This window comes from Chroicocephalus ridibundus, chromosome 8 (genome assembly GCF_963924245.1).
Source record: "Chroicocephalus ridibundus chromosome 8, bChrRid1.1, whole genome shotgun sequence".
NCBI lineage: Eukaryota > Metazoa > Chordata > Aves > Charadriiformes > Laridae > Chroicocephalus > Chroicocephalus ridibundus.
The window spans coordinates 1,834,369-1,860,649 of record NC_086291.1 but is presented as its reverse complement, the minus strand read 5'-3'; the positions used below and the strand labels follow the sequence as shown (position 1 = coordinate 1,860,649).

The window sequence follows — 26,281 nt, the reverse complement described above, 5'->3', positions numbered from 1 at the left end:
ATCATCCCACACCAGGCAAAAGCAGAGACCAGCTTTTCAAGCCCTGACAAATTACGATAACATAAAATCACCCTTTAAATTCCCCCAGTCCCACACTGACACTTCCCTGAAGGCTCCTCCCACGGGGGAACAGCGTGCTCCTGCAGCAAGGGTTGACTTTGGCAGCTCTGGAAGTGGCGAGCCCCTGGCCCAGGTTGCCCAGAGAAGCTGTGGCTGCCCCAGCCCTGGAGGGGTTCAAGGCCAGGCTGGACGGGGCTTGGAGCAACCTGGGCTGGTGGGAGGTGTCCCTGCCCAGGGCAGGGGGTGCCACTGGGTGGCCTTTAAGGTCCCTTCCGACCCAAACCATGCTGTGATCTGCAGAAGACCTGTCCTGCTGTCATCCAACGCTATGGGGACAGCCGGGTTCTTTTTGAGGACTCTTGGTAGATTAGGAGGGGTCGGGAGCAGGGGGTACGGGTCCCACCAGCACCAGGCCATCCCCACCACGACCCCACCAGCACCCTTCCCACGGAGCAAACACCCGGCAACGCACCAGCGAGTCCAACCTTTGCAGCTCACCAGCTCCAGGAAGCCAAGGGAAATGAATTAGGATAAGCCGGGAGCATAAGAAAAAGCCGAAATATTTTAGCAAGGGGCTATTTGAGGAAGAGTCAGGTCTCCAAGTCACCAACCAGCCCTTCCCCCTTTACTGCAACACAGCATTAAAGAACCAAAATAGAAAATACAAAGAAAAACCACAAGTAACAAGCCGTCTGCTTAATTAATGGAGGGGAAAAAAAAGAATAAATACCCGTCTGGAGTGGTGTTGGGTTCACTTGGTATAAAAGGGAAGGGGGGCATCGCCGTGCCGCCCCACTGTGCCACCAGCATGGACGCAGATGGTCTCATTTCTCCTTTTTGCATTCTACCAGGGCAGCATCTGTATCTCCCCCGAATTTTACAATTCCTGTTCTTTCACGGGAGTATTTATAGCAAAAGAGCAAAGTGCAAATGTAACCACTCGAGCTTTCGCCGTGTCCCTACATATCGCATTTAAAAATAAAGAGTTTACCGAAAATCTACGCGCTAAATGCCGTCGGAAGCAGGCAGCTGCGTGGTGCTGGGTTAGCTCTTGATCTCGAGCCTTCCACCTAAAACTGACGAAGCACCCGAAAACCCCCGACATGGTGTTTTTAATCCGATGGCTCTGACCGACGACCACGGCCACCGACGCTCAATCCTTTTGTTCTCGGGATGTGTGAGCACGTGTGAAATAGATGCCGGCGTAAATCTTGCCCCGGCACTGCAAGGATGTCAAAATTGTATGGAAAAAGTTGAAAAATACACTTAACTCGGCCGCGGGGCTGGGACAGAGACATGGCCACGGCCAGGACCTGCTCGACAGAGGCCTGACAACGCCAGGGGGCTGGTGGGAGCGAGGAACCCGCCAGAAGCGATTTATTAGAAAGCAGAGAGTTAATTCCACTGTGGACACGGCGTGACGGGTGGGAATGACGGGAGGTGGCCACGCTCCAGCTCAGGGCAGAGTGATGGACCCCATGGCCGGATCAGCGACCAGTGCCCCACAGCTGGATCCAACCAGTGACCAACATCTGGATCACTAACCAGCATACCAGCACCCAACAGCTGGATCACTGACCAGTGCCCCACAGCTGGATCACCGACCAGCATACCAGTGCCCCACAGGTGGATCACCGACTGGTGACCAACAGCTGGATCACCAACCAGCGCCCCACAGCTGGATCACTGACTGGTGACCAACAGCTGGATCACCGACCAGCATACCAGCGCCCCACAGCTGGATCACCAACCGGTGACCAACAGTTGGATCACCGACCAGCACCCCACAGCTGGATCACCGACCAGTGTTGCACAGCTGGAACACCCACCAGCGCCCCAAAGCTGGATCACCGACCAGTGACCAACATCTGGATCACCAACCAGCACCCAGCAGCTGCATCACCGACCAGCGCCCCACAGCTGGATCACCGACCAGCGCCCCACAGCTGGATCACCGACCAGTGCCCCACAGCTCTAACAAAACCAAACTGCAGGTTGCTGTGGGGACAGCAGCGTGGGAGGAGAAGACAATCCAGGCAATTTACCCTCCCCGCGCCCCACGTACCTGCCCGCACGCTTCCGAGCACAGCCGGAGCTCTCTGCACAGTTCCAGCCCGGCATACCCCAGCCAATTTTTAACAAGATGTGGTATAAAACGATAAGACACAAACGCAGACAAAAAAAAAAATAAATATCAGTGCAGATCCACATTATTGCTTTTTAAATTGTCACTAGAAAAATACTCTAATTATAAAAATAATAACCAGCAGTACAACTTTCTGTCAGTCTCATCTGTCGATTTTTGAACGGCTTGTCAAAGAGGCTTGTTAAACAAATATATACTTTCTCAATATATATCAATAGCGTGTATATAATTTAATATAGAAATGACAAATATGCAACGTAAGACAGTAAATTACAAGTGGTTAATAAATTCTGTAAATACTATTACAGAACACACAGTCGTGGCGGATCGCAACTTCAGCCTCTGAACCACCGGCTCCAGGGAAAGACGTTTGCAGCCAGCTGGAGTCTATAGTATTTTCAATCCCTTCAAAGTTTTCTGTTAATATGCACTGTTTGTATAAATATACTATTAAAGGTGGGGTTTTTATGTGTATATACACACACACGCACACAGAGAAAGACTTTTTTATTACGTATATATATATATATATATAAAATCACTTACTTGATGGAAAGGCCCTCCAATTTTATCCGCGTAACCACAATCTGGATATAATTTGGCATTTTTCCCCTTAAAAAATGAATTTTAAAAAAGAGCCAAATCCCGACTCCCTGCACAAACTGTAACTGGGACTTGGAGTGACGGACCCATCGAAGCCCGGGCAGTACGCGCCTGCGGCCTTTGATTCTTTTGACAGGGTTTTGGTTTTTTTTAATGCTAACACTGATTTTTAATAATTAGAGATGAAAATGTCGAGAAGCAGAACCGAAGCTGAAGATCCTGCTTTTTCAGCTCCTCTTAAAAAGCCAGAAGATCGATCCGCGGATCTCTGATTCGTGACACCTGGCGTTTTACACTTAAAAACCCTCTGTCAAGAGAGGCCAGCGTAAGGCGGGCTGCAGGCAGGGCTCCCGGGAGCGTTTTTGAAGGTAGTTTTTGCCAGAAAACGCACTTCGAAACGCGCCTGTGCAGAAACCTGCGCTACCAACACAGCTATACCCCCCTCCCCGCACACATAATTTAACAAAAATGTAAAACCAGTGGCGTTCAATCAGGTTTTTTGCCTCTGCTCTGTCAGCAAAGCTCAGGCAACTTTGGTCTCGTTTAACTTGCAAAGTGACGCCGGGTCCCCCATCCCGGGGACGAGGAGACACGGACCCCATTCCCTTGGACAAGAAAGAAGCGAATTCGGGTGGAAACCTCCAAATAAAGGTAGGGAAGAGAAGAAACGCTTTAGAAAGCTGAAGAAACCGTTTACACGCTTGGTAAAAGAGCGGCCGCTCTTGCACAGTGAGGAGCCGGTACCTTAGAGAGGATTTGCCTGCTCGCCCGCCGGCGCTGCCCGGGGGGCTGCGGAGGAGCTGCCGCTCTCCTACAATAAAATACAGGTTTTCTTGTCCTTGAAAGGGTTCTCAGAAGCGGGTATGCCCATTAGCAAGGGATCTTTCTTGGCGTGTTCTTCACAGTAGAGCATTAGGTCTGCCGATGCTTTCGACACCTGGATAGACACGGAAGAAAAAAACCAGCCATAAAATGGTGTTTCCCCATGGCTGGTAACACGATCAAACGTGCTGAGAGCTGCTGATGGGTACAAAGTCCCCGCGTGGGACCCGAGAGACCGACACGCTCTCTGGGGGCCCATCTCCTGCTGTCCTGGGCTCGCTCTGGCTTCATCTGCAGGGGGAGAAAAGGACGGAGCCCGCGTCTCTGCTTGTGACACCCGGTAAAGTGACGCTCGGCTCCCACACGGCTTCTACAGAAGCCTGAAAATAAACAGGTTCAAAATAACACAGCCGGTTCGTAACGAGGAACTTCTCATCTATAGATGGGGACCGTATGGAGAAGTGTCCTCTGATGGAGGGCATCGCTGCCCGGTGAACCTGGGCGTCTGCTCGGCTGCCCTTCTGCAGGGCCGGGCAGCCAAACCCGGGGGGCAGTACTGCCAGCACAGCCGATACCCTACCCCTGCCAGCTGGAAACGAGCTTGGTTTCTCTTCTATCTAAAGGAATCCACTTCCCACTACCTTCTTCTTTATAATGTCTCTCCACATTCACCTCCTTGCAGACTCAGCACTCAGCCAGTCAAAGGATGGAACAAAAATCACACAATATGCACGAAACTGGAAACTCACACCGGCCTTCTTTGATTTGCACTTCGTATTTTGGCTTTGGTTCTCCCACGAGCCCGGGAAGCACCGAGCTACCTGAGGATAGGGCTGGTAAGCGGTGACCAGAATTAGCTTTATTCAGGTTTGTGGGGCTGAAATGTAAATGTCACGCGTCGAGATGGGGAAAACACAGAACCGTGGGCACACACACACTCCGTTATCTTATCGCCCTGCGGCTGGAAGGGGGAAAAAGAAGGGAAAAAAAGGAGGGGGGAAAATGAATGCGCTCTCACCTTTATTCTTTCTATTGAGGCTTCTATTCTTAGCTGCTGGACAGTCCTTCGGGCCTGGGCTATGTTGTTGGTGGTGCTAGCTGTTTTCCCAGACATCTTCAGAGACGCGGCGAAGCTCTGTTTTGAAAGACAGCGAGGTTAGTTTTCCAGAAGGTCGCACAGCACGTCCAACGGCTTTTACACAGAGGCAACCGCGACACTCTGCAAAAAGTGCTTTTTTAAAAATATTATTATTTTGCACAACAGGAGTTGCCAGCGGAGCAGCAGCTCAGCAAACGACGCTTTGCAACCAAAACACCCTCCAGAAAAACCCCACTGAGCTCCTGTGCATCCCACGGCTTCCCTCGTCCCGGTGTTAATGGGCGACATGGGTTTATCAACTCGTGCTTTTCCCAAGCGGAGAGTGTCCACCTCCATCCCTGGAGGGGTTCAAGGCCAGGTTGGACGGGGCTTGGAGCAACGTGGTCTAGTGGGAGGTGTCCCTGCCCAGGGCAGGGGGGTACGACTAGATGTCCTTTAAGGTCCCTTCCAATCCAAATTATTTTATGATTCTCTGTAAATCAGCACTCCGCTTGCATTTACATCGCTCGGGATTTGGAGGTCTTTTAACCTCACGGTGGTCCCTCAGCTTCTTCACCTATACGTAACTCATACGGCATGCTCGAGCCCACCCTGGTGCGTCAGACCACCACGACCTGTCCCTCTGCCTGTGCCCCGTCTCCCTGCAACTCCCTTCCTGCCACGTGTCCCATCATCCCTGGCCATTCCCCATCCCATGGGCTGCACCTCAGCACCCACCTCTGCTGCAGGGGAATGACCCGTGCACGGAGCAGCAGGAGCAGGGAAGGGCTGAGGACCCTGCAGCATTGCCTTCAATAAAATATCCCTATTTGCATCACAGCAGCAAAGAGCTTATTGCTAAATTATTCAGGTACCCCAGAGTTCAAAGAGCAGCTGGTTTAGGACAGTCCTGCCAGTGAAACTGTCCTTTCTGTGCCAATCCTCGCACGCCATCTCTACCAGGACTGTCACAAACCCTGCCCTTCGCCTTCCACACGTCCACGGGAATAATTGGCTCCGTGGTGCTGCGCTTAAATCATTTATTGCATTGCAGGGACTCGAGTCCAATGCAGCTACATCTGACCTTTCCGGGCGCCGCGTTCAGCCTTTCCTCGAGGCTTCAGGTTTCTCTTGCCTTGGCCTGGGTGCCAGTGCTGTTTTGCCGGCCGGCGCTCCCGCCTGCCCAGCTCACTGGGAACAGCGTTATTTTGTACCCAGTCCCCATTTCGGCATATGCCGTCATTTCCAGGCTGCTCAGCAGGACCCAGGTTTTCAAAATTATTCTCTCCATCGAGCAGAGACCAGCCCTGGGTTTGGAGTTCACTCCCAGTACGTGTCAGGCCAACACAGCCAAGTGCACTCACGGCAGATGTGGGACACCACAAATCACTGCCACACACCCCCCGATTCCATCCGACAGCAGCTTGGACACCCGCAGTGCTTTCTGCTGGCCCAGAATCGCATGGACCCAGCAGCAAGCATCCCCCACGGCATCCTCAACGTTTTCTGTTCTATCAACCTACTGATCCTCGTTCCCAGGGCACCAAGCGTGCTCAGGGTCCTCTGCAACCATGCGACCTACTGGTGAGAAGTGCTGCAAGTGACGTGCTGACTGGTATTTCATGCTTTGCAGCTCACGGCCGGCTTCTGCTGCTCTTTGTTGGATAAGAAGCTCCACATAAGCCAGCAAAGTGCGCTGTCAGCCCAGAAACCCCCTGCAGCCTGGGCTGCATCCCCAGCAGCGTGGGCAGCAGGGAGAGGGGGGGATTCTGCCCCTCTGCTCCGCTCTGGGAGACCCCCCTGCAGCGCTGCCTCCAGCCCTGGGGCACCAACAGCAGAAGGACACGGAGCTGTTGGAGCGGGGCCAGAGGAGGCCCCGGAGCTGCTGGGAGGGCTGGAGCCCCTCTGCTGGGAGGACAGGCTGAGAGAGCTGGGGGGGTTCAGCCTGGAGAAGAGAAGGCTCCGGGGAGACCTTCCAGCCCCTTCCAGGCCCTAAAGGGAACGTTCTTGCAACAGGACTGTCATTTCTAGAAGAAGACCTCCTGCACCAGCAGCAGTTGAGGAAATACCCTGCTCTGGATGGAGAGCGAGTCCACAGGCACCAAGTGGGAGACGTGCAAATACAAAACAGCGTCCTGGCTACGCGGAACTGAAACGGTAGAAGAGGGATTTAAAAGGGATTTCTCATGTTTAGGTAGTGTCATTAAGAAAATAGATCTGAGACTATTGGCTACTTCGGGAAATCTACTCTGCAAAGAATACAGTGAGAAATCAGAAGACCCACAGGATCAGAGCACACATTCACCCTGCTCTCCCTGCCTCCTCCTCCTCACCAGCTCCAGAGGGCACCTGGCCAGAACCTCCGCAGGCCCCTGGGGTGGAGGTGGCCGAGTGACTTGTGGGACAGGCACAGGGGCACCAAACCCAACGGCTTCGCTGCCACATTGCCCAGAAGGACCCGTAGATGATGGTCACAGCAGCAAAAGCTTCCCCACACCTGACAGGCTCAGGCATTCCCGAAAAATGAGAATTCCAACCAAGAACCTCCAACATGGGCTGTCAGAGCTGATAAATGCAGCTGCCGAGTTCGGTAATGAACTCTGCTGGTGTGTTGCAAACTGGCTGGGAGTGCTTTAAAATAATAATTTCTGGAATAACAGGGAGCTGTTTCACACAGACACGAAAGCACGGATCCACTACAAACTGAGCCCAAACTTTCATTCCCAACCCTGCAGTTTTCACTTACTGTATTGAAAAACTACAGTGCGAAAAGAAACCCAACCCAAAGCAATTAATTTTCACAAAGCAATGCATACATCTCCGAGAAGTAAGATAGTCCAGCATTTGCTGATTCCCCCAATTCTAGTACTTTTTTTTTAAAAAAAAAAAAAAAAAGACATAAGGTTAAAAACCCAGTTACTGCAAAATTAAAAGATAACCTGTTCTCCTCCCATTTGGCTGGGGCAAGCCAAGGCTGACTTTGCTCAGCCTTCCCTTCCCCAACTCAAGCCACAGCCCCAAAACCCCCTTTTGCCACGGGAGAGGTTTGAGTTTCTCTGGAGTCCCTTCCCATCCTGCACGAATGACCTCGTTAGGAAAGTTTCGGTGCTTATTTTCCCAGCTGGGTAGCTTTGTTAATAAATTAGATGTTTGAAAAAAAAAAAAAAAACAAACCAAAAACAACAACCCCAAACCATAACATTTGAAAATTAAATTGCTGCGTTTCCTCATCTTCAAACAAACATAAGCAGCACTACTTTAATAGTCCTCCTAAGATTACTAAATCTCTTCTACGGAGAGATTTACAAACAACTAGGTCATCACCCAATAATACTGTTTTCCCTCCGAGTCCCTGGCAACCTCCCCTATTAACGAGCTGCCGCAGCCATCTCGAGCCGCGGGATCTCTCATGGGGTACTCTTGATTTCAGACGACAGCACCAAACTGCAGAAAACTCTGCAGATTTACATTGGTGGCGCACACGGTTCTGCAGAACTTGGGGTGTTGGAGCCCGGGGCAGGGTTTTCTGGGATAGGGATGTCTCCAGGGTGTTTCCCAGGAGAATTAAGTCACTCTCTAAAGAAAAGACCACTCAGTTGGGGAGGGCACCGCTCCAATTTCTAGGGAACGAGCCTTCAACGCTCAGTGGGCAGCCCCGAGCTGAAAGCAAAGACACGGAGAGGCCAACTCTTTTCTCCTCGGGACCTCTCCTATCCCCCAGCACACACAGTCACGACTATTCACGCTGTACTTAACAGAACAATAAAAAAGATCCAAGGAGTTTTCCAGCTGATGTGGTGTGATCTGCCGCTGTAGGCAGGAGGTAAGCCGGGGTTCCCGGTGGCTGTAGGAGCACACAGTGAGTGACAACCCCCGGTCCCCTGCAAATGGCAACGCCGAACCAGGGCTTGCCAGACCTGAGGAGGACGATGGCAGATTCCCCAGCCCCAGAGCGGCCACCAGCACGGCTGCAGCTCACACTTGTCTCTGACTCACAACCTAAAAAGGGACAAAATGATCAGTCCCACCAACGGCCTTCTCCGGCCCCCGTGCCCAAGGCAAAGCCTTGCTGCAGAAAGAAACCACCACCAGCTACGTTTGAGAGCGGATCGGGTATGGTTTTTCCAGCTGTGCTGGCTGGTCTAGTAAAACAAGCAAGTTTTTGTGTCCATGTTTCACGTTGGCTAGCGAGGGCCTCGCAGGTTCGCCCCACCCCACAACCCTGCCCTTCGGTCCCCCCACCTGCAAGGCCACTGTGTTTCTCGAGTGAGCTGGGACGATCTTTCTTTATTTCCAGTCCCAAGCACATGGAGCAGCTTTGCCCGTCTCAAGGCAAGGAGCCTGGAGGAGCAGAAGGTGCGGCGAGAGGGACAACTGGAAGAAGAGTTTCCATCGCAGCAGCATGAACCCCGCCAGGACCCACCGACGTCCAGCCCACGGGACACCGCGGCACACACCACCGCGCGCTCGTCCCCACCCCATGCCACTTGTCACTGTTCATCCCTCCCCCTGCTCCGTCTGAAAGTCATCAGAAGTGAAAGGAATGGTTATGGGCACAGTGCTAATGACGGCGGGAGGGAGGCAGGGAGGCTGCCGGTGACGGCCCTCCCCAGGCACGCGCGGGGTTCGGGCTCTGTCATTAACAGCAGAGGCAACAAACGCATGGAGCAAATATGCCAAGGGGAAGGCTTAGCTCATCCTTTGGGGAAAACACCTTTTTTGCACAAAAAAATGAGGACTTGGGCTTGTTTAAAAGAGGATGCCCACCAGCCGCACGTTGCCCTGCAAAGGTTCAACCACTAAGAGCAAAACACGTGACACTTCCAGCGCCCTTCGCACACTTGTGTTTTTCTCCTTTCTTATAAATAACACCAGAAACACCTACAAACAGGTGGAGCTGCCCTCCTTCCCTAGAAAACCCCTATTTTTCAAGGCCTTGCCCTATTTCTTTCTGCAGACTTTAGGTAACGAGGTTACAGTGCAGCGGGCGCTGGGAGCGGCAGCCTCAGCAGGTAGGCAGCCGGGATAATTAAACACCAATATATCTGTTTTTTACTCTTTTAGATCCAGGATTTACGAACCACCTGCCGAGAGAAATGTAATTAAATCATCCCTGCTAAAGTACACCCGGGCACGGCCCAGCAGCTCTGCCTCGCCAACAGCTCCCAGTTCACTCCAGTTAGGTAAAGTCAGCTCAAACTGCAGCTCTGAAACCTCGTCAGCAGCCGAATAAAGGTTCAAAAGGGTATCTTCGTACTATTTCTTTTGCAGTAGAATAGCTCTTAAGTTGAATAACTCAAATCCGTAGATTTTTGAGCTATTTGAGTAGGTTTTTACAACGAAGGTGGTGAGCCCCTGGCCCAGGTTGCCCAGAGAAGCTGTGGCTGCCCCATCCCTGGAGGGGTTCAAGGCCAGGTTGGACGGGGCTTGGAGCAACCCGGGCTGGTGGGAGGTGTCCCTGCCCAGGGCAGGGGGTGCCACTGGGTGGCCTTTAACGTCCCTTCCAGCCCAAACCATTCTATGATCTCTAAAGTCAGTAATTTTCCTTCTGAAAATACAGAGAGTAGATTTGTTGGACAGGAGGGTGGCATTTTTATGGTTGGTTTTGCTCTATAAAGCTCCCCGCTCCCCCCGAGGCCGAGTCGTGCCATTGCCCAGGGCACAGATGCCACCTGGGGCTGATTGCCCGGTCCTGGGTGGGGTGACCCCCCGCATGAGGCAGCGCTTTGCAGCACCTCTGCCCCATGCAAAGACTCCGTCCCGCTCCTGATGGTGAGCAGCACCTCTTTCCCACCTTGGCACTTACCTGGTAGGCCTTCCAAGGAGCCACCTCCCCGCACCACGCAGCCAGGCATCAGTCTGCTTCAGGGTGAACAGGCACCACAAGAGGCAAGCCCCTCCTTCTCCCCCCGCCTGGTTAAGCTGGACAATGTGTTTGTGGGGAGGAGCAAGAAGGCAGCGAGTGGAAGAGGGACTGCAAGCAGCATGGAGAGGAACCAGCAGCTACAGTCAGAGAACCACCTAAGCTGGAAAAGACCTTTAAGACCATTGAGTCCAACCATAAACCTAACACTGCCTAGTCAAGGTCAGTCCTCGTTGAAGCAGGGAGGAGGTGCAATGGCCCCTGGAGGGGCCATGTAAGGAGGGGGTGATGCCAGAGCCCCTCTCCAGAAGCTGGGATGGCTGTGGGCTATGAGCACCACCATTACAAGCACCAGGCTGTGGAGTGTTCCAGGGTAAGGTTTCCACGGGTTCTCCGGGCGCTACGAGCGGTTCCGCACGTGCCGCTTTCCCAGGCGCCTGTGTGGGAACGTGAAGGCTGGCGGCTGGTCGGGACTTGAATGCTGGTTGTTGGTTTTCCTACGGGGCAGACATGGCTGCTCGGGAGCAGGTTTGTTACGACTTGCAGAACCTAAAAACTCTCCGAGTCCAAGCCAAGAGGCCTGACACTGGCATTAAATGCTGTGGCTGGGTGCAGAAACAACCAACTCTATATTCTGAGGGTGCATTGTAGCGCAGAATCATAGAATGGTTTGGGTTGAAAGGCACCTTTATAGGCCCACCCAGTGCTACCCCCTGCCCTGGGCAGGGACACCTTCAACTACATCAGGTTCCTCAAAGCCCCCTCCAACCTGACCTGGAAGGTTTCCAGGGATGGGGCATCTCCCACCTCTCTGGGCAACCTGGGCCAGTGTGTCAACACCCTCACAGTAAAAAGTTTCTTCCTGATATCTCATCTAAATCTCCTCTCTCTCAGTTTAAAATTGTTGCCCCTCGTCCCATGGCTCCCCTCCCTGCTCCAGAGTCCCTCCCCAGCTTTCCCGGAGCCTCTTTAGGGCCTGGCAGGGGCTGGAAGGTCTCCCCGGAGCCTTCTCTTCTCCAGGCTGAACCCCCCCAGCTCTCTCAGCCTGTCCTCCCAGCAGAGGGGCTCCAGCCCTCCCAGCAGCTCCGGGGCCTCCTCTGGCCCCGCTCCAACAGCTCCGTGTCCTTCTGCTGTTGGTGCCCCAGGGCTGGAGGCAGCGCTGCAGGGGGGTCTCCCAGAGCGGAGCAGAGGGGCAGAATCCCCCCCTCGCCCTGCTGCCCACGCTGCTGGGGATGCAGCCCAGGCTGCGGGGGGGGTTCTGGGCTGCCAGCACATGTTGCCGGCTCATGGCCAGCTTTTCATCATAACCAGGTATTGTCAGCACACAGAAACATGGTTGCACGCAAGCGTCAAAAAGTCTCTGTCAGGGTGATATTTCACAGCCTTGATTCTTTCAATGTTTAAGTCCCCGAGGGAAGAATCTGCTGGAGGAATCTCAAAGCGCCCAGGACTACCTTCAGCCAAACCGCTCTCCTCTGCACTGGAGCAGGCCTGGAGGGGGATGGCATTTGCTGCAAGCATTTGGCGTCCCAGCGGGCTCCAACGCATGCCCCCAGGATCCTGCACGCCCTGGCACGCAGCAGCACCTTCCCACCATCACCCGGCGAAGGGGCTGCTGGCTCCCACGGCCGGCTGTGAGACCGTGCCGAGGTCGAGCATCCCAGCGCAGGGCTCCGGCTGCTCCTCTCCTCCCACACAGGGCGGGTGGGGGATCCCCAGGCCCCTTCCCCAACACCATCTTCTCTTTGCTGCACAGCGGGGCCCAGCACAGGCTTTTTGTGGGGGTGACCCAGGGGGAGGGTGGGAGAGGCACCGATGGCAGCAAGGTGCATCCAGGGGATGCCTCTGCCCACCTGAAACCCAAATGATCTTTGGGGGTGCTGCTTCTCCCCCAGCATTGACCACACAGAGTTGCAACGCCCGAAGGAGGTGCCCCGGGTTGTCAGGACAGGCAGCAGGCCCCAGGGTTTGATAACTGGGAAGCCAGGATGTGTGCGGAGTGCGGAAAAGAGAGTGGAAGGGTCGGTGTGGAGGAAGCGCGGGGTGAGGAGCCCTGATCTATTGCACCAGACAGATACAGTCGAGCCCGTACCGATTCCTGCCCTTCTCCGGGAGCACTCTTTAACACATCCACACCTTCAAAGGAAATCCTAAAAAGTTATCCACACTGATCTTCCAGAAACTGTCCCAGATGAAACCCTAATTAGAGAGCAATGGAAGGAGCAGGGCACATTCGACACTCCTCCTGCTCCAACCGGTTGCTCTGCTCGGGGAAGGAAACAGTCCCTCCAGCGAAACAGCCCCTCTCGCGCCTGCGCAGGGTGATCCCAGCATGGCAAAGCTGCACCTCAGCCAGAACCTTGCTCTGGTTATGCACCCAACCTGGTTTTTCCAGCGGTGGGTGCAGCCGAAGGGAAAGCCCAGGGCGGCTGGCAGAGCTCCTGCTGCCCCGGTGCCAGCGCGGGGCCGTGCTGACACCCAGTGGAAACCACGGTGAGACGCCCGGCGGAGGGAAATGCTGCCACTGAAATCTTTTCCTGCTGCTATGCTAATAAATAGAATGGAAAATAAAACCTGGTTAACAGGAAAACATCGGAGCCCTGCCTTCAGCAAGAAAAGAGAATTGATTAGTAAAATGAAATAGGGATTAGAGACGCATTTCTCTCTTTATGATACTTAAACCACACCCGACAAAAGGAGAGACGAGGTGGTGCGATAACGCCAGAGCTTACCAGGACTCAGAGACACGCGTGCACTTTGCAGTACTGAACGCAGCGCCCGCGATGCAAACTTCCTGGGGAAAACAGCGGCCGTGGTTGCCCACAAGCTCCCCCCAGGTCTGGGGGTACCACAGGAGCTGCGGGCAGCCCCCCGCTCCCTTGATCTCCCTGGATAGCTTTCAGCGGCACGGCTGGAGATCCAGATGTGGTGCCTGCACCAGCTGCCATCACTGGGCACCGGTGGCCAGGGGAAGGTTTCTACTCCTGCCTCCACAGCTACCATGAACCAAACTCTCAGTAGCAGTGGCAACAGCGATGGCTAGCTGGTTCCTGGCCAGGTGAGAAGGACTTGACTTTTAAATAGTTATCACGCAAGATTTACAATCGCGGCACAAATATTTTGTACACCCTAGAAGAAGTTCGGGTTTGGTAAAAGAAAACAAGATCCTTCCCAAATGAAACCAACTCCTTTGCATGCTCAAGGATGACACTATTACCAGGCACAGAGAAAAGCCGAAGCATCTGGCAGCTGCACCACCTGCGCACAGCGCTTTTGGCGAAGGACGTGGATGCTTTGGGATGCAGACCCTGCACAGCCCCATCGCTGAAGGGATCAGGGAAAGTCAGGCACCCCACAAAACCCAACTTCTGTTTTGCTGGGCACAGAAGCTTCTGTTTTGCACAAAAGTCGCTCAGTCTTTTCTACAGCCTGCGCAAGCACAGATCTTACATACGACGTGAGCCTCAAGCAAACACAGAGACGGGGTTTTACATGTCAGCGGTACAAAAGCGAGGTGCAAGCGGGAGACCGGCGCGCTCAGCTCTGCTCAGTCGGTTTGCCTCTCATTTGGATTACAGTATACATTAGCAGATTTCAAAACCACTTTTACAGCAGAAAATATACAGTACAACAAACTCTACTCCCATCTGATACGCCTCCTTTCCCCAGAGGCGAGCGGCCCCTCGGTGCACATGGAGAATAAAAGCTGCTTAAAGTGCGGGAGACCAGTTTGTGACGTTTGCTTCTTCAGAGAATTTACACTTGAGAATATTTAGAGATTTTACAGTTGAGATCTTTTTTTAAATTATGAACAATGCTGCCGGTGTCTGAATTAGTCTTTTTAAAACATAAAAATCCCAAATAATGTGAAATGAAAGAAAACAGACAACTTCTAAGATCTTCAAATGGATTTAGTGTTATGGGTATTTAATTAAGGACGTGTTCCTTCATAACCTCCACTGCACAAGTTATCCCAGTACCATCCTGCTGATCAAAACTGGGCTACAGCTACGTTTGATTTTCAAAGTCAGCCTCCATCCATGTGATTCTGCCAAACCCAATTTACTTGTTGGGAAACAAGTAGCAGAAAAACCCGCTTTTGTTTTCCTCTGCATTTTTTCTGACTTAACTTTTTGTATCTTTAGTACAAACGAAAGCCATGAAAACTGACTTCTAGATCAAGGTTACTTTGAAAAAACATCTGAGCAGTATTGTTTTAAAGACACCGGCCTGAAGTCATTAGTGAAGACAACCTGTCCCCAATCAACTGCGGTGCAGTTTCCCCACAGAAGAGCCCTGTTTCTCCCCACAGGGCACTACCCAGCTAACTCACACCAGAAAAAGACATAGACAAACTACAAACAGACATTTGCAAAGAGAGATTTAGTCGTATCAAAATCAGTTCATCTTACAGCATGTAAAGCAGGAGCGGTCCTTGATTAAAGCACCAGCCTGGGAGTCACGAGATCCAGCTTGGCCTCAGGTTACGTGACCTTCAGCAAATTCTTTAGTCTGAAAGAGAGATAAAGCCGAGGACGCTGGTGGGAGATGCTCTGTGAGGAGCTCCATGGTTCAGAGCTCAAGCTCACTAACAGGGTGCAAAGTATTTCACAAGCTTCTTGGTTACACGAATTTATCAAAGTACCTATTGTAAGGAAGGGGCAAATACAGGAAGAGGAATTTGCATTCTGAGATAGTCAAACAAAATACACATAACACAGCAAATACAGGAATTATGAAAACTTCCACACTGCCCCTCGCTAACTGCTGTAGTAAACAAGGAAAGCCCTAATTTTCGTGGGAGAAGCAGCCCATTCCCAACAGCGTTTCTGCCCCCCAGTATCCAATGGGAAGGCAGTGAGGTAGCCAAAAGAGAGGTGAACGAGTGTCAGGAGCCACTGCTGCTAATGCCTCAGAGAGCAGGCAGCAGCCAGTGCTGCACCGAGCTGCCGGCACGCAACCCATGCCGTCCTTGTGGCCCCTCCTCCATAAAGCGGCCGAGTATTTTGTATTTGTTCCACTCCAGAACAAAATTAAAACCACTGGGCTTTGGGACCTGTCATGCTGCTTTATACTTTGCATGAAAGAAAGGAACAAGCGTGTACTGGAAACTCACCTACATAGGCAGTCTTGCTACCTGTCCAGCTTGCTTTGATTTTATCGGTGTAATGGTCCTGAAACAGAGTAAAATAAAAATTTTAAGTACTTCATAGTGCAAGAAAGCCAAAGCTAAGAAGCATTAGCACTCGTGCCACAATTCTAGCCACAAAAACTATAATATTTTGAGATTAGCCTCACTGAAAAATCTACCCCAAACCTTTCTTACAGCCAGCTCCCCTATTTCCCTTCCCGAGGACATGGCTATGGGTGGCCAGTTCCCTCTGGCCACCTCCCAGACGTGAAGCCAACAACTTTCTGCATCCTTTTTGACTCCTCATTGCCACACCGGCTCCTCTTGAAGCCCACACTCCCGAGGCTGAGAGATCCCAGCCAGACCTACGGCAGATGAGGTTTAGAGGCAGCTGTTAGAAAAGCTACTGGCTTTAAAACGAGTTAAACCACTCGGGGTAAAGCCCTGAGCAGGTTTACATTAAGTGCCAGCGTAGCCTGTGCAGGCACTTTGCCTCCTGTAGACTCCTCTGAACTATAAGGCTCCATTGATGTATTCTGGCAGCTGCACTTAAAACCACAGGAGAAACAAACCCGAGAGCCCACGTTGCCTGCAGAGGCCTATACACACCCAGAAAAAAATCCTGGAATTTGATCAATCCTAAAACGTCCACATTCCTGCACCAGATACTGCTCACTGTTGGAAGACTGGCAAATCCGGGGCACGCTGTATTTAACACCCTTCTCAAACTTTCACTGTATTAAACGCTAATTTTAAACGAAAACTATAAAACAACGACAACTCAATGAGGGCAGCAATTTTCTAAGAGTTTTGATCACGAATTGTAGTGGGCGCCTGCTATGCACGACTCAGCACCGCGAAGAACAGAAACCAGCGACTGAAGAACACAAAGGTTCATTTGTTTAAAAACATCTCTCTGCAATACCAACACAAACCAAGTTGGCTGCCTTGATGCTATGGATAAAATGCTAAAACCCACAAGGTGACAGGCCCTCTGTGATAGCTAGAGGGGGGACTTTATTTACGAATAAAGTTGTCTTTCTTTTTATTCGCATTGCTTTGCTGTTGCATGAAGCCTAAGGGCGAGCACATTCAGTGCAAAACACACATGGGTGTGCAAATACACACGTAAAGTTCTAAACCAGCAACTAATAATCTAACGTTGACTGGTAATTGCTCTGTTAACCTTCCCTGTAATTTATAATGCGTGTTTATATACTTCTGTATCCCTGTAGAGACACCCACTGTCAAATTTGTGCGAAACACGGGTTATACGCACCGGGCGTTAACTAAACTGGCAAAGCAGCTGGGGCACAGCGAACTCATTAACCAGGGCACGGCAGGATCCAGAATCGCCACTGACACTTTTTGGAAGAAAAACAACCCGCGTTTGCCAACCGGCCAGCGGAGCTCTGGCGCAGAGCCCCGGCGCCGCTCACTAACCGGCCCAATAACGCAATTAGCTACGAGATTTCCCAGCCCTGCTATGCATGAAATGCAGAGCCAGTTCCTGGCACACTAAACCCCGAGTGATGCTGAGGGTAGGGGCAAGTGGCTGTTGCCTTTTGGCTGGTAGCACAGAGCGGCCACGACAGGCTTTGGCAAAGGGGCTTTTTGCAGCACGCAGCCCCCAGCCCTCCCCAGGCAGCAACGATGGGGCCGGAGGAGCCCGAGCAATCCAGTTCCCCCATTCCAAGGAAACAAGGGGAAAACCAGCCCAGAGCGTTCCCAAGGGATGGTCCTCATCAAGGCAGAGAGATGCCGCCTGCCGTGGGCTGGCAGCACGGGCAGCGGCCCCTTCATAAATCACACACCGCTTCCCGTGTTGGAAATGGCATCCAAATTTTAATAGCTGCTGTTAAAAATCATTGTACGGAGTAGGAAAATAAATTGCATTGGAAAAGAGACTGCCTGCTCGCAGCCAGCCCTTGCTGTCCCAGTGCCAAGGCTCGGGCTTTTCACATACGGCGAGGAAATAAAAATAAATGCAGCGCGTCACCCTCCGTCACATACGTGTGGCAGCTGTACTGTGCGAAAATACCGAGTTTTAGTGGAAAAGCTTCTGCTTTGCTTATCTGTGCAAGTTCTCACTCCGGTCACACCCCCTGAAAATCGTTAAGGAAAAGTAAGAAAAAATTTAATCTCTTGACTTCTGCTTCCTGATGGAGGTCAGAACAATCTTTAAATGCATGTAAAAAATAAACAGGGCTCATAGGGGCCACTTTCCGCCCTAGAGCTATAAAGACTCAATATTCCTGCCTAATCAAAGCTCCTATCAAATTAGTCATAAAAACCCACAAACCCAACACGGCTAGCATAGTTTGAGGCCGGTGTAATGCTCCCCCTCCGAAACTCTCCGTGCTGCATAGCTGGAGTGTCAGCCTTCAGGGGTCAGGCCATCCTCAGGAAGGAATAAATCAGGGAAGGGCATGTGGGAGAGAGAAATGAGGAAATACGGCTGCAAAACGGGTCCCAGAGCAGCCAGCTCCAGCTGGATGTAGCAAGCTGGCTTCGCAGGGCGAATCCCTTGGAAGTTTTACAGAAACATAAAGCAGATTCGGCTGGGAAGAAGATGATCCGTCTCCCAAACCCATCAGTGACACTTTCTGTTTATCCCAGCTCCAAGCTTAGACCAAAAAACCTGACTTCTTTTTTTGGCTTGAATCTAGAAAATACAACTGAAAATGTATCCGGGGATCTGCTCAATCTTATTCACAGCAACAACCGACAAAACAAAGTATTTTACTTACAACAGCACCAACTTTTACATTTTTAGGGCAGGGACCCCAGTGGTTTAACACACACGCTCCAGACAGCTGCAAAACCAAGCAACGGGAGAACATAACACCTTCCTTACAAGAGTAAGATGACACAGGAAAACAAGAGTTTGGCTGAAAGATCATGGCTTTTCACTAAAGAAAATAACCACCTCTTTCCGTTTAATCTCTCATTTCTGAGGCTTTTTGTTGCATTTGCTTAACTTCTTCCTCCACAGCACAGACAGACCCTTTTCCTGGTGAACGAAGTTGGAGATGGCTTTCGGAATTATTTTTATTCAGAAGCAAAAGCTTCCCGGGCTTCTGCAGAACTGCTACAAACTGCAAATTCAAATTTCAGGTTGGTTTACGTTCCCCTCAAGGATTTCCTACAATGGTGTCGCTTTCCAGAGAGGAAAACTTCTTGCCAGCTGTGCTGGCGGCATTTAATAAGGACAACTGAAAAGCGGGTTCAACAAGGGAGAGGAAGATCATTAGAGGTAGATTTTGAAAACATATAGAAATTCGTGCCATATCACGGCACAGGATCCTTCACAAGAATTTTGTTTTTCTAATGCAAACTATGACGAACCACCCTGGGACAGAATTTCTTGTGCCTCACTGTGACATGGCAGCACACAAGAAATAGCATAAATGCCTTTGGTATCTGCTGGATTTTGTTTTTAAAAATGGAAAGGAAACTTTCTTCTGGAAATACTCTGGGTATTCATTGAGATGATTAACGACATGGAGAAGAAACGTTTTTTCTTTCATTAACTGAAAAGGTACACACAGATACATCAAGTCCCTCGGAACTGCAGACTGCATCAGTTGCTGAGAAAATTTAAGCCCAAAGACCTAACAACAGAGGACAGAAACCTAAACATCTCCAATTAGGGACAGACAGCACAGGAAAGGCGTTTGTGGAGACAAAATTCCTCCATTACAATAAATTTTAAATTAAAGCTGACATTTATATGCAATTAGAACGCCTGTTTCTAGCCAAATAAGCCCTCTCCTCCGCAGGGCCACCGTTACACCCTGCCGTCACCCCGAGTCCCGGCTCCAGAGCTCTCCAGCCGGACCCGCAGCACCAGCTTCCACCACCACCACGGCTTTCCCCGGTTCTCAGCCCATATTTTCCCTTTCTGACGACATCCCCTCAAGAGAACATCCCGCACCTTCCCTTACCCTTCCCCGCTACGGCAGCCGAAGGGCAGCGCTGGGTCCCATGGCGTTACCTGAGCACAACCAAAACTGGGAAGGAGGGTTTGTTTTTTTTTTTTTTGCTCTCCTCAGCTTAAAGCACCAGAAAACTTTTTCTCTTCCCCACAGTTAATCCTACACACACCCTACGAATAACACAGCCACTCGCTCCCATGTGCGTGGAGTGTCAGCTTTTGAATTGTCCCAGCACGGGAAAGGAGTTATTCTGAATATCAGCACCTTGCTGGGGGAGTTTTTGCACAAGGATAACTGTCATTGCGCAAAGATAACCGTCATTTAGAGACCAAAATCAGGCAAAATCTTCCCTGTGTGCTCCAACTGCCTCCGCACAAGGAGAGGTCAGGAACAGCGAAGGGCTGATTCAACAGAGCACCGCCAGCACCAGCCTGTGCCGCTGCCAGTGCAGCCCGGGCCGGGAACCGGGCTGATCCCTTCCCACCAGGACACGGATGGGCTTTTCTTGGGAAAGTCAGCACTGGGGGATCGCTATCGGCATGCCGCCAGAGGGCTGTGAGCAGACACCGTGTGTCGGAGCACTGGAGGGAAGTGACAGAGCTCGCGTCACGCGTATGTCCAAACCCAAAATGTTTCAGAGGGTGCCCTGTCCCTCTACGGCCGGTTTGTAAACACATGGGAGAAGGGATGGGAAGAAAAATGGTGTAAACAAATGCAAGAGCAAACCTGGTTCCTCCTTCAAGTTGAGCTGTTTAAAAAAGGAGACAACCCCGAGCTGATGCACAAGTCCCTGCGGAGCCCACAAGAGCCAACATGGGCCACCACGCCTGATGCAGGGCTCGGGACCCGCAGCACCCCAAAGCCCGCATCCCGCAGTACAAATAATCCTTACAACGCTACTTTTTTTTCTTTTTTTTTTTTTTTCTTCACTTTCCAACTCCATCACATGCCAAGATGCTGATACGGACACAGGAAGCTGACTATAAACACATTGCCTGCTTTACCAAATACTCAAAGGAACGCAACTAAAAATATACACTGGACGGTGTCCCTGAACATCTCAGAGCTACGAAACGCCCCCGCTGGCAGGCTGCGCTGCCCGGGGTGGCCTGGAGCTCATGGACATGGGGTGCACTGTACCCCAGGTCTCCATTTTAAGGACCTTCTCCTCCCCATGGACACACAGTTGGAAGGGGATCAAGCTGCTCTGCAATAACGAGTGATACATCGCGACAAATAGGAATGCCAGATCCTCCAAGCTGCCCCTCCAGGGTACAGATGTAGCCCCACCACCAGCAGCTACCCCCATCGCTCCCCCTCCTTCCTGCTTCTGCCTACCTCCAAAAAACCCCACGGAGAATCCTCAGTCACTGTGAGGACTTCTGTCACTATCTCTGCTCTTTCTGCTACTTCTCATTAATCCTTGCAAAACACAGAGTGAAAGCTTTTTACTCACAACATCAGTATTTTCTCTTCTCCCTCCCTTCCACATTCCTCTGTAGGTTATTGCTGAGAGCAGAAAATGTGATTTCAGAAGAGGCCACAGTGTTGAATGTGGGATGAACATTCAGGTTCAGAAAAAATGAGGCTTAGTTGTGTAATATTGCAAAATTCAGAAAATAGCTGCGCAATTCCAGCAGTGATTAATGTGGAGCAAATCCCGAGAGCCATCAAACATCTGCAGCTTCAGTTTCCCAAGAAACAGCAAGTCCACAACTACTTTCAAAATCTGGGGAACTTGCTTTCCGCTTCCATTAAAGCTAAGGAAAGTTTCGCTACCAATTCCTACCTCAGCATGACAAGGGCATTTCCGTATTGGAATACGAGTCCCACGAGCCCTACCCATTCCTATAGTCTTTGGAAGCGCAGATGAATCAGCAGCAACACAGTCCTCCCAGGAACACCGCTCCATAGCTTGGCCATGGGTGCAGTGGTGTTTCCCATGCTAACTAAAGGCTGGAAAGTGCTCCTCTCCGTCCCCACGAAGCCGGCTCCTGCAGTAACCTCTGCTCCGGCATAGGGGACAAAGCAAAAGGGCTGAGGGTGAGGATGTACGGAGCTGTACCACGACATGCTGCAGTAATTTGAATTTGCTTTTGCAACAGAGCCTCATCAAAGGATGATGTGGTGGCATTCGGGGAGCTGAGCCTGGGAAGGAAGCACATTCCCACCCCACCGAGCTGTTGTGCATCTTCCACAACACTCTCCGCATTTCAGCAACACTTAAAGGGACTGTGGAGCCCCCACCATGCTGCTGTCTGCATCCCAGACCTCACCATAGAGAGCTTCTCATGAATCTGCCTCAAACTTACTGAGTCTGTTGAGGAACAGAGCCTAAGAAATTAAGAATTTCCAGTATTCATAAACAGAGTTATTACATAGCCACAGAGATATATATCTGAAACAAAAGGAGTATCTGAAACCTACAGCACAACTCGATATTTGCATTAAAGTATGATGCCAGCGAGAGATGCTGGTTCTGACCAGCAGTGCCTGCTGGTCAGGAGCGCTCAGAAACTTCTCCAAAGAGCAGGAGACCTTAATTTTTAAGCTAAGGTGGTCCCATCAGCTGGGCAATTACACAAGCGAGCTTGGCCACAGCCCGAGACCCCATCCATTGTTCTCCTCCAGAGTTTATTTGCCGCTTTAGTGCTTGATTAAAGATATCCTCAATGACTGCAATACGTTCAACGCAAGGATGAAATACGGGATTGAGAAGTCATTAACTGCATACTAATCCCTCAATCTCATTTAGTGCTACCAGAGTAGCGTAAAATGCTACTGCTGTCCAGTACTCGCTATTTACTCACTGAATTTTATTTCTAAACCAATTTACAAGCAAGATAAATGCAAACAAGTAACTTGTCACTGATGCTATTAGCTCTAAGTCAATAGAAATGCTGGCTAATCGCCTGACAAATTACTGTGAATCCAATTTGATATGCCACACTAATCAAATTGTTTCCTGCTCGTCAGAACTAACGAGGTCCCACTTCCTCCATATTCAGCCTGGCTTCCCGAGCCCTCCCCTGCCTTGCGGTAACCCCGGTGACTGTCCCCATCACCTCTGCTGTGACAAATTCCTCCCCCCCCAGCTAAAAGCCACATGTCGACACGGGTCCTGCTGTCCTTCCTCCAGCGGTGACGAGACCCCGGTGCGTCCCCCAGCACCGAGGGGGGAAGGAGATGGGTGGGCTGAGCGTGGGTCCCCCTTCCCGACAGCTAAAAACACAATATACAACAATAGGCACCCCAGATACTTCTTTTCCCTCCCCCAAAAGTAAAGAATTTAAGCTTGGAATAGAATATTGCCATTTAAAAGTTGCTAAAGTAAACTTATTACGGCAACAGGGTGTGTAATCTTCCCAGTATCAACATGAAACCTCCTTGAATAATGACGCTCACCACTAATTAAACTCCTTCCCACACTAATCCCACAACTCCTCGCACATGGGAAACTTCCTCGGTGGAGCTGAGGGGCCGAGCAGAGCCCATCGCCTGCCGGCGGGGAACGCCAAAAACAAGGTTAAAACCTTAACTGAGTTTAAAAGTTTAAAGGCTTTTAAAAGTTTAAAGGCTTTATCTGTGTGCTCCCAGCCCTGCGCATCCATCACTGCCACAGAGAAGGGCTGGACGGATGGAGGCTGCCGCACCGACCCTGTCTCCACGAGAAAGGCCTATTTTATTGTGATTATTACTATTCTTTTTACATAATTGAGGAGATTTCGTCCCTTTTCCGGAGCCGGCACGCAACTTGTTGAACCGCAGCAAAGCTGCGCACTGACTCCGGCCGGGACTACTCCTCGGGAAAGCTAGCAACGGGAAATAAAACCAAAAAAAACCCACCCAAAACCACCTAAAAACCGCCCGCGGACCGCGCGGGCCCAGCCCGTCCCGCCAGGCCCAGCCCCACCATGGGGGGCCCAACCCCACGGTGGGGGGGGGGGCGTCCAACACGCCGGAAGAGCAGGGCTGTCGCCTCCCTCTGCCCCTCCGACTCCTCGTAGCCCACCCCAGACAGCGGAGACCCCCGGCCCGGTGCCCATTCCCCGTCCAGGCCCGCCCGGGGCCCGGCACTCACCGCCCGCCGCTCCCGTCCTCCGCCCTCAGCCCGTCTCCACGGGCGACCGGAGGGGGCGGCTTGGCCCCGCCCACCGCCGGCATTCGCCCCGCCCATCCCCGCCAGGCCCCTCCCCTCCGGGTAGGGGCGGGGCCTGGCGGGGGTGGGCGGAGCCTAAGGGGAAGTGGGCGGAGCCTGGAGCATCCTTAAATCAAGATATCTGTCAATGATCCCGACGACCCCACCCCGCCGCTGTCCCAGCTCATCAGAAATCCGCTTTAACGTTAGAAAATGGCTTTTTCCTCCTTTTTTTTTTTAAAAAAAAAGTTATAATGGAATTTTTTTTTTGCTGACTTGGCGTCATAACGACGCAAGCTGCGCTCCGTTGTGTCAGGGAGTTTATGGAGGAATTTATCACAGGAATTTTATCGGGGGATTCACATCGCCAGTGGCGCCTTGGGTGCCTCCTGGACTGCAGGGCTGTAGTATCATCCCTGATGAGGCCGGGGGACTGGAATGGCAAGCACAAATACTTTTAAAAATTATATTACTGATATTTTAATTTTTTTTTAACTTTAATTTTTTTATTCCGGAGCCTAAGCCTGCACAGCCCTGGGGAGCAGAATATGGGGGAACACCGTGCCCATCCCCAAACCCCATCATCCACCAAATCCCATCGGAGACGTGCAGGCGACCACTGTGCAACACGCCTCTTCCAGATCGACCAGGGATTGAGCAATCAAATCCCCGCCTCGCATCCAAAATCCCCATCTCGCATCCAAATCCCGTCATCCCATCTGCTCACGAGGCCGGACTCATCCCCCCTGAGGTCATTTCCACAGGGATTGCTCCAGGAGCAGCGTGTGCCCAAGGACTGGAGCAGACCCGAGCATCCCCATGCCTCCCACACTCAGGGGATGCACCGGGCGCCCTACGGCGTTTGCAGGAGCAAAGGCAGCGCCAGCCCCGGGGGCAAGGAGCAGGTCTGGCATCTGCAAAGACTCGTCTGCTGCCTGGACGGGCCCGACATGCCTCTGCTTGCGGGGCTGGGCGCTTTGATGCTGGGAATTGCTGGGGAATACGTTTGTCTTCAGAGGCAGAGGGCGTTGATTGACGCTTAAATATCGGGTGCTGCTCGCAGGAGCACTCATTAGATCACTTTACATTTGGTCTCGGTCCTGTTTTTACACCAGACTCGTTGCTGTTCAACTCCTGGAGGACATAGGGAGTTGGGTGTTTTTCCTGTATCTCTATGGCTATTCCAGTGATGCTGGGTTTGGACACTGGGATTCCCCCTCTGGAGGTGGTATGGGGGGGGAGGCAGCCCCGCACCCAGCACCCAAATTCTGCTGCCAGCTCTCACCCTGAGAGGGACTGGGATGGGGAAAAAGGAGACAGGAGGAAGGGGAGGCAGCTGGGGGGGAGAAAATGCCGGTCCCATCACGGGGAGAGTGGCAATGGCATTGCCATCCTGCTCGGCTCCTTGTCACCGCGCGTCTCCTGCACTGCAGCTGGTGACACGTCAGCACTGTAAAGCGAGTGTTGGATGCACGGAAGGACACTGACACACGTTACACCCCAGTGCAAAATACTCCCCAAACCAGCACCCTTGGGAAAACTCCCAAAAGAGAACAAATTCCTCGAGCAATTCCGCCGCCAGCCAGCCGGGCCCCGGGGAGCACCGCCCTCTCGTGGGCTAAGGAAGCAGCTACCTGCTAATTCACTTCTAACCGTCAGCTTAATTAACCAGCGTTAATCAACTACCTGTTGCCTTGCAGTGCAACCTTCCTGGGCGAGGAGCCCCTGACCCGCCGCTACACGGGGCCATTGCCTGAGCCCAGTGGAGCTTCTGCCGGGGGCTACCAGCTCCCCCAGCCCGTTTGCCACCCATTGCCCATGGGAAAGGGGCAACACCAGAGCCTGCCCAGCACCCAGCTCCCAAATGCCGGCACAGCCCATTCCCGGGGACCGCCTGTCTCTCAGGACACACACTTTTTTTTTCCCCCAGAAGCTGTTCCTTGTGCCCCACGGAGGCTCCAAGCACCCTGGTGGGAGCCGGCGGTTGCCCACCAGAGCTGAGGGATGCCCTGCAGAGGATGCTCCCAGCGCCTCGGGGCGCTTACGCTGAGAAATTATCATACACAGAACATAGGATGCACAACCAGCTGAACAAGAGAAACAGCAGCGGTTGCATAAATCTCTCCTTAAAGGCAATTAGTGGAGCTGCTGTTGGCAATTAGAGGAGCACTGCGGAGAGCAATGAGCGTGCAGCTCCCAAATAATCCAGTTCCAGAGGTGAGGGTATCGCCTCCTCCCTGCTAGGGAACAAGACGCAGCGTTTCACGCAACAGAGAGGCAGCAGACATGGACATCAAAATAACTGCGTGGTTGCAAGCAGCTAATAACTCCTGGGGTGCTTGGAGATGCCATGGGGACGGCCGCGGTCCAAGGGGGGGGACGGCCGCGGTCTAAGGCGGGGGACGGCTGCCCCACGGACAGCGTCGTGGAAAATCAGCACGAGCCTCACGTTCGCAGCGCTGGAGGAGCGGTGCCCAAATGTCAAGTGCGTCATCCCAGGGG

The 26,281-nt window shown here is 52.0% G+C and overlaps 1 protein-coding gene across 1 annotated transcript; it reads right to left on the bottom strand.

Moving 5' to 3' along the window:
- Positions 1-2,696: 2,696 nt before the first annotated feature.
- On the bottom strand, positions 2,697-23,803 carry GNG12 (G protein subunit gamma 12). The gene is made up of 5 exons (XM_063344986.1): positions 23,723-23,803; positions 15,689-15,746; positions 14,985-15,084; positions 4,650-4,766; positions 2,697-3,746 (listed from the first exon to the last, which is right to left on the bottom strand). Exons 4-5 carry the CDS (start codon positions 4,743-4,745, stop codon positions 3,621-3,623), a joined length of 222 nt encoding a protein of 73 aa, XP_063201056.1. The 5' UTR covers positions 4,746-4,766; positions 14,985-15,084; positions 15,689-15,746; positions 23,723-23,803; the 3' UTR covers positions 2,697-3,620.
- Positions 23,804-26,281: the final 2,478 nt, after the last annotated feature.

Excerpts from the sequence above, each read along its gene's own strand:
- GNG12 (XM_063344986.1), bottom strand. The coding sequence starts at position 4,745 with ATGTCTGGGAAAACAGCTAGCACCACCAACAACATAGCCCAGGCCCGA. Across the intron at positions 3,747-4,649 it reads CCTCAATAGAAAGAATAAAG|GTGTCGAAAGCATCGGCAGA; the intron begins GTGAGAGCGCAT and ends GTGTCTATCCAG.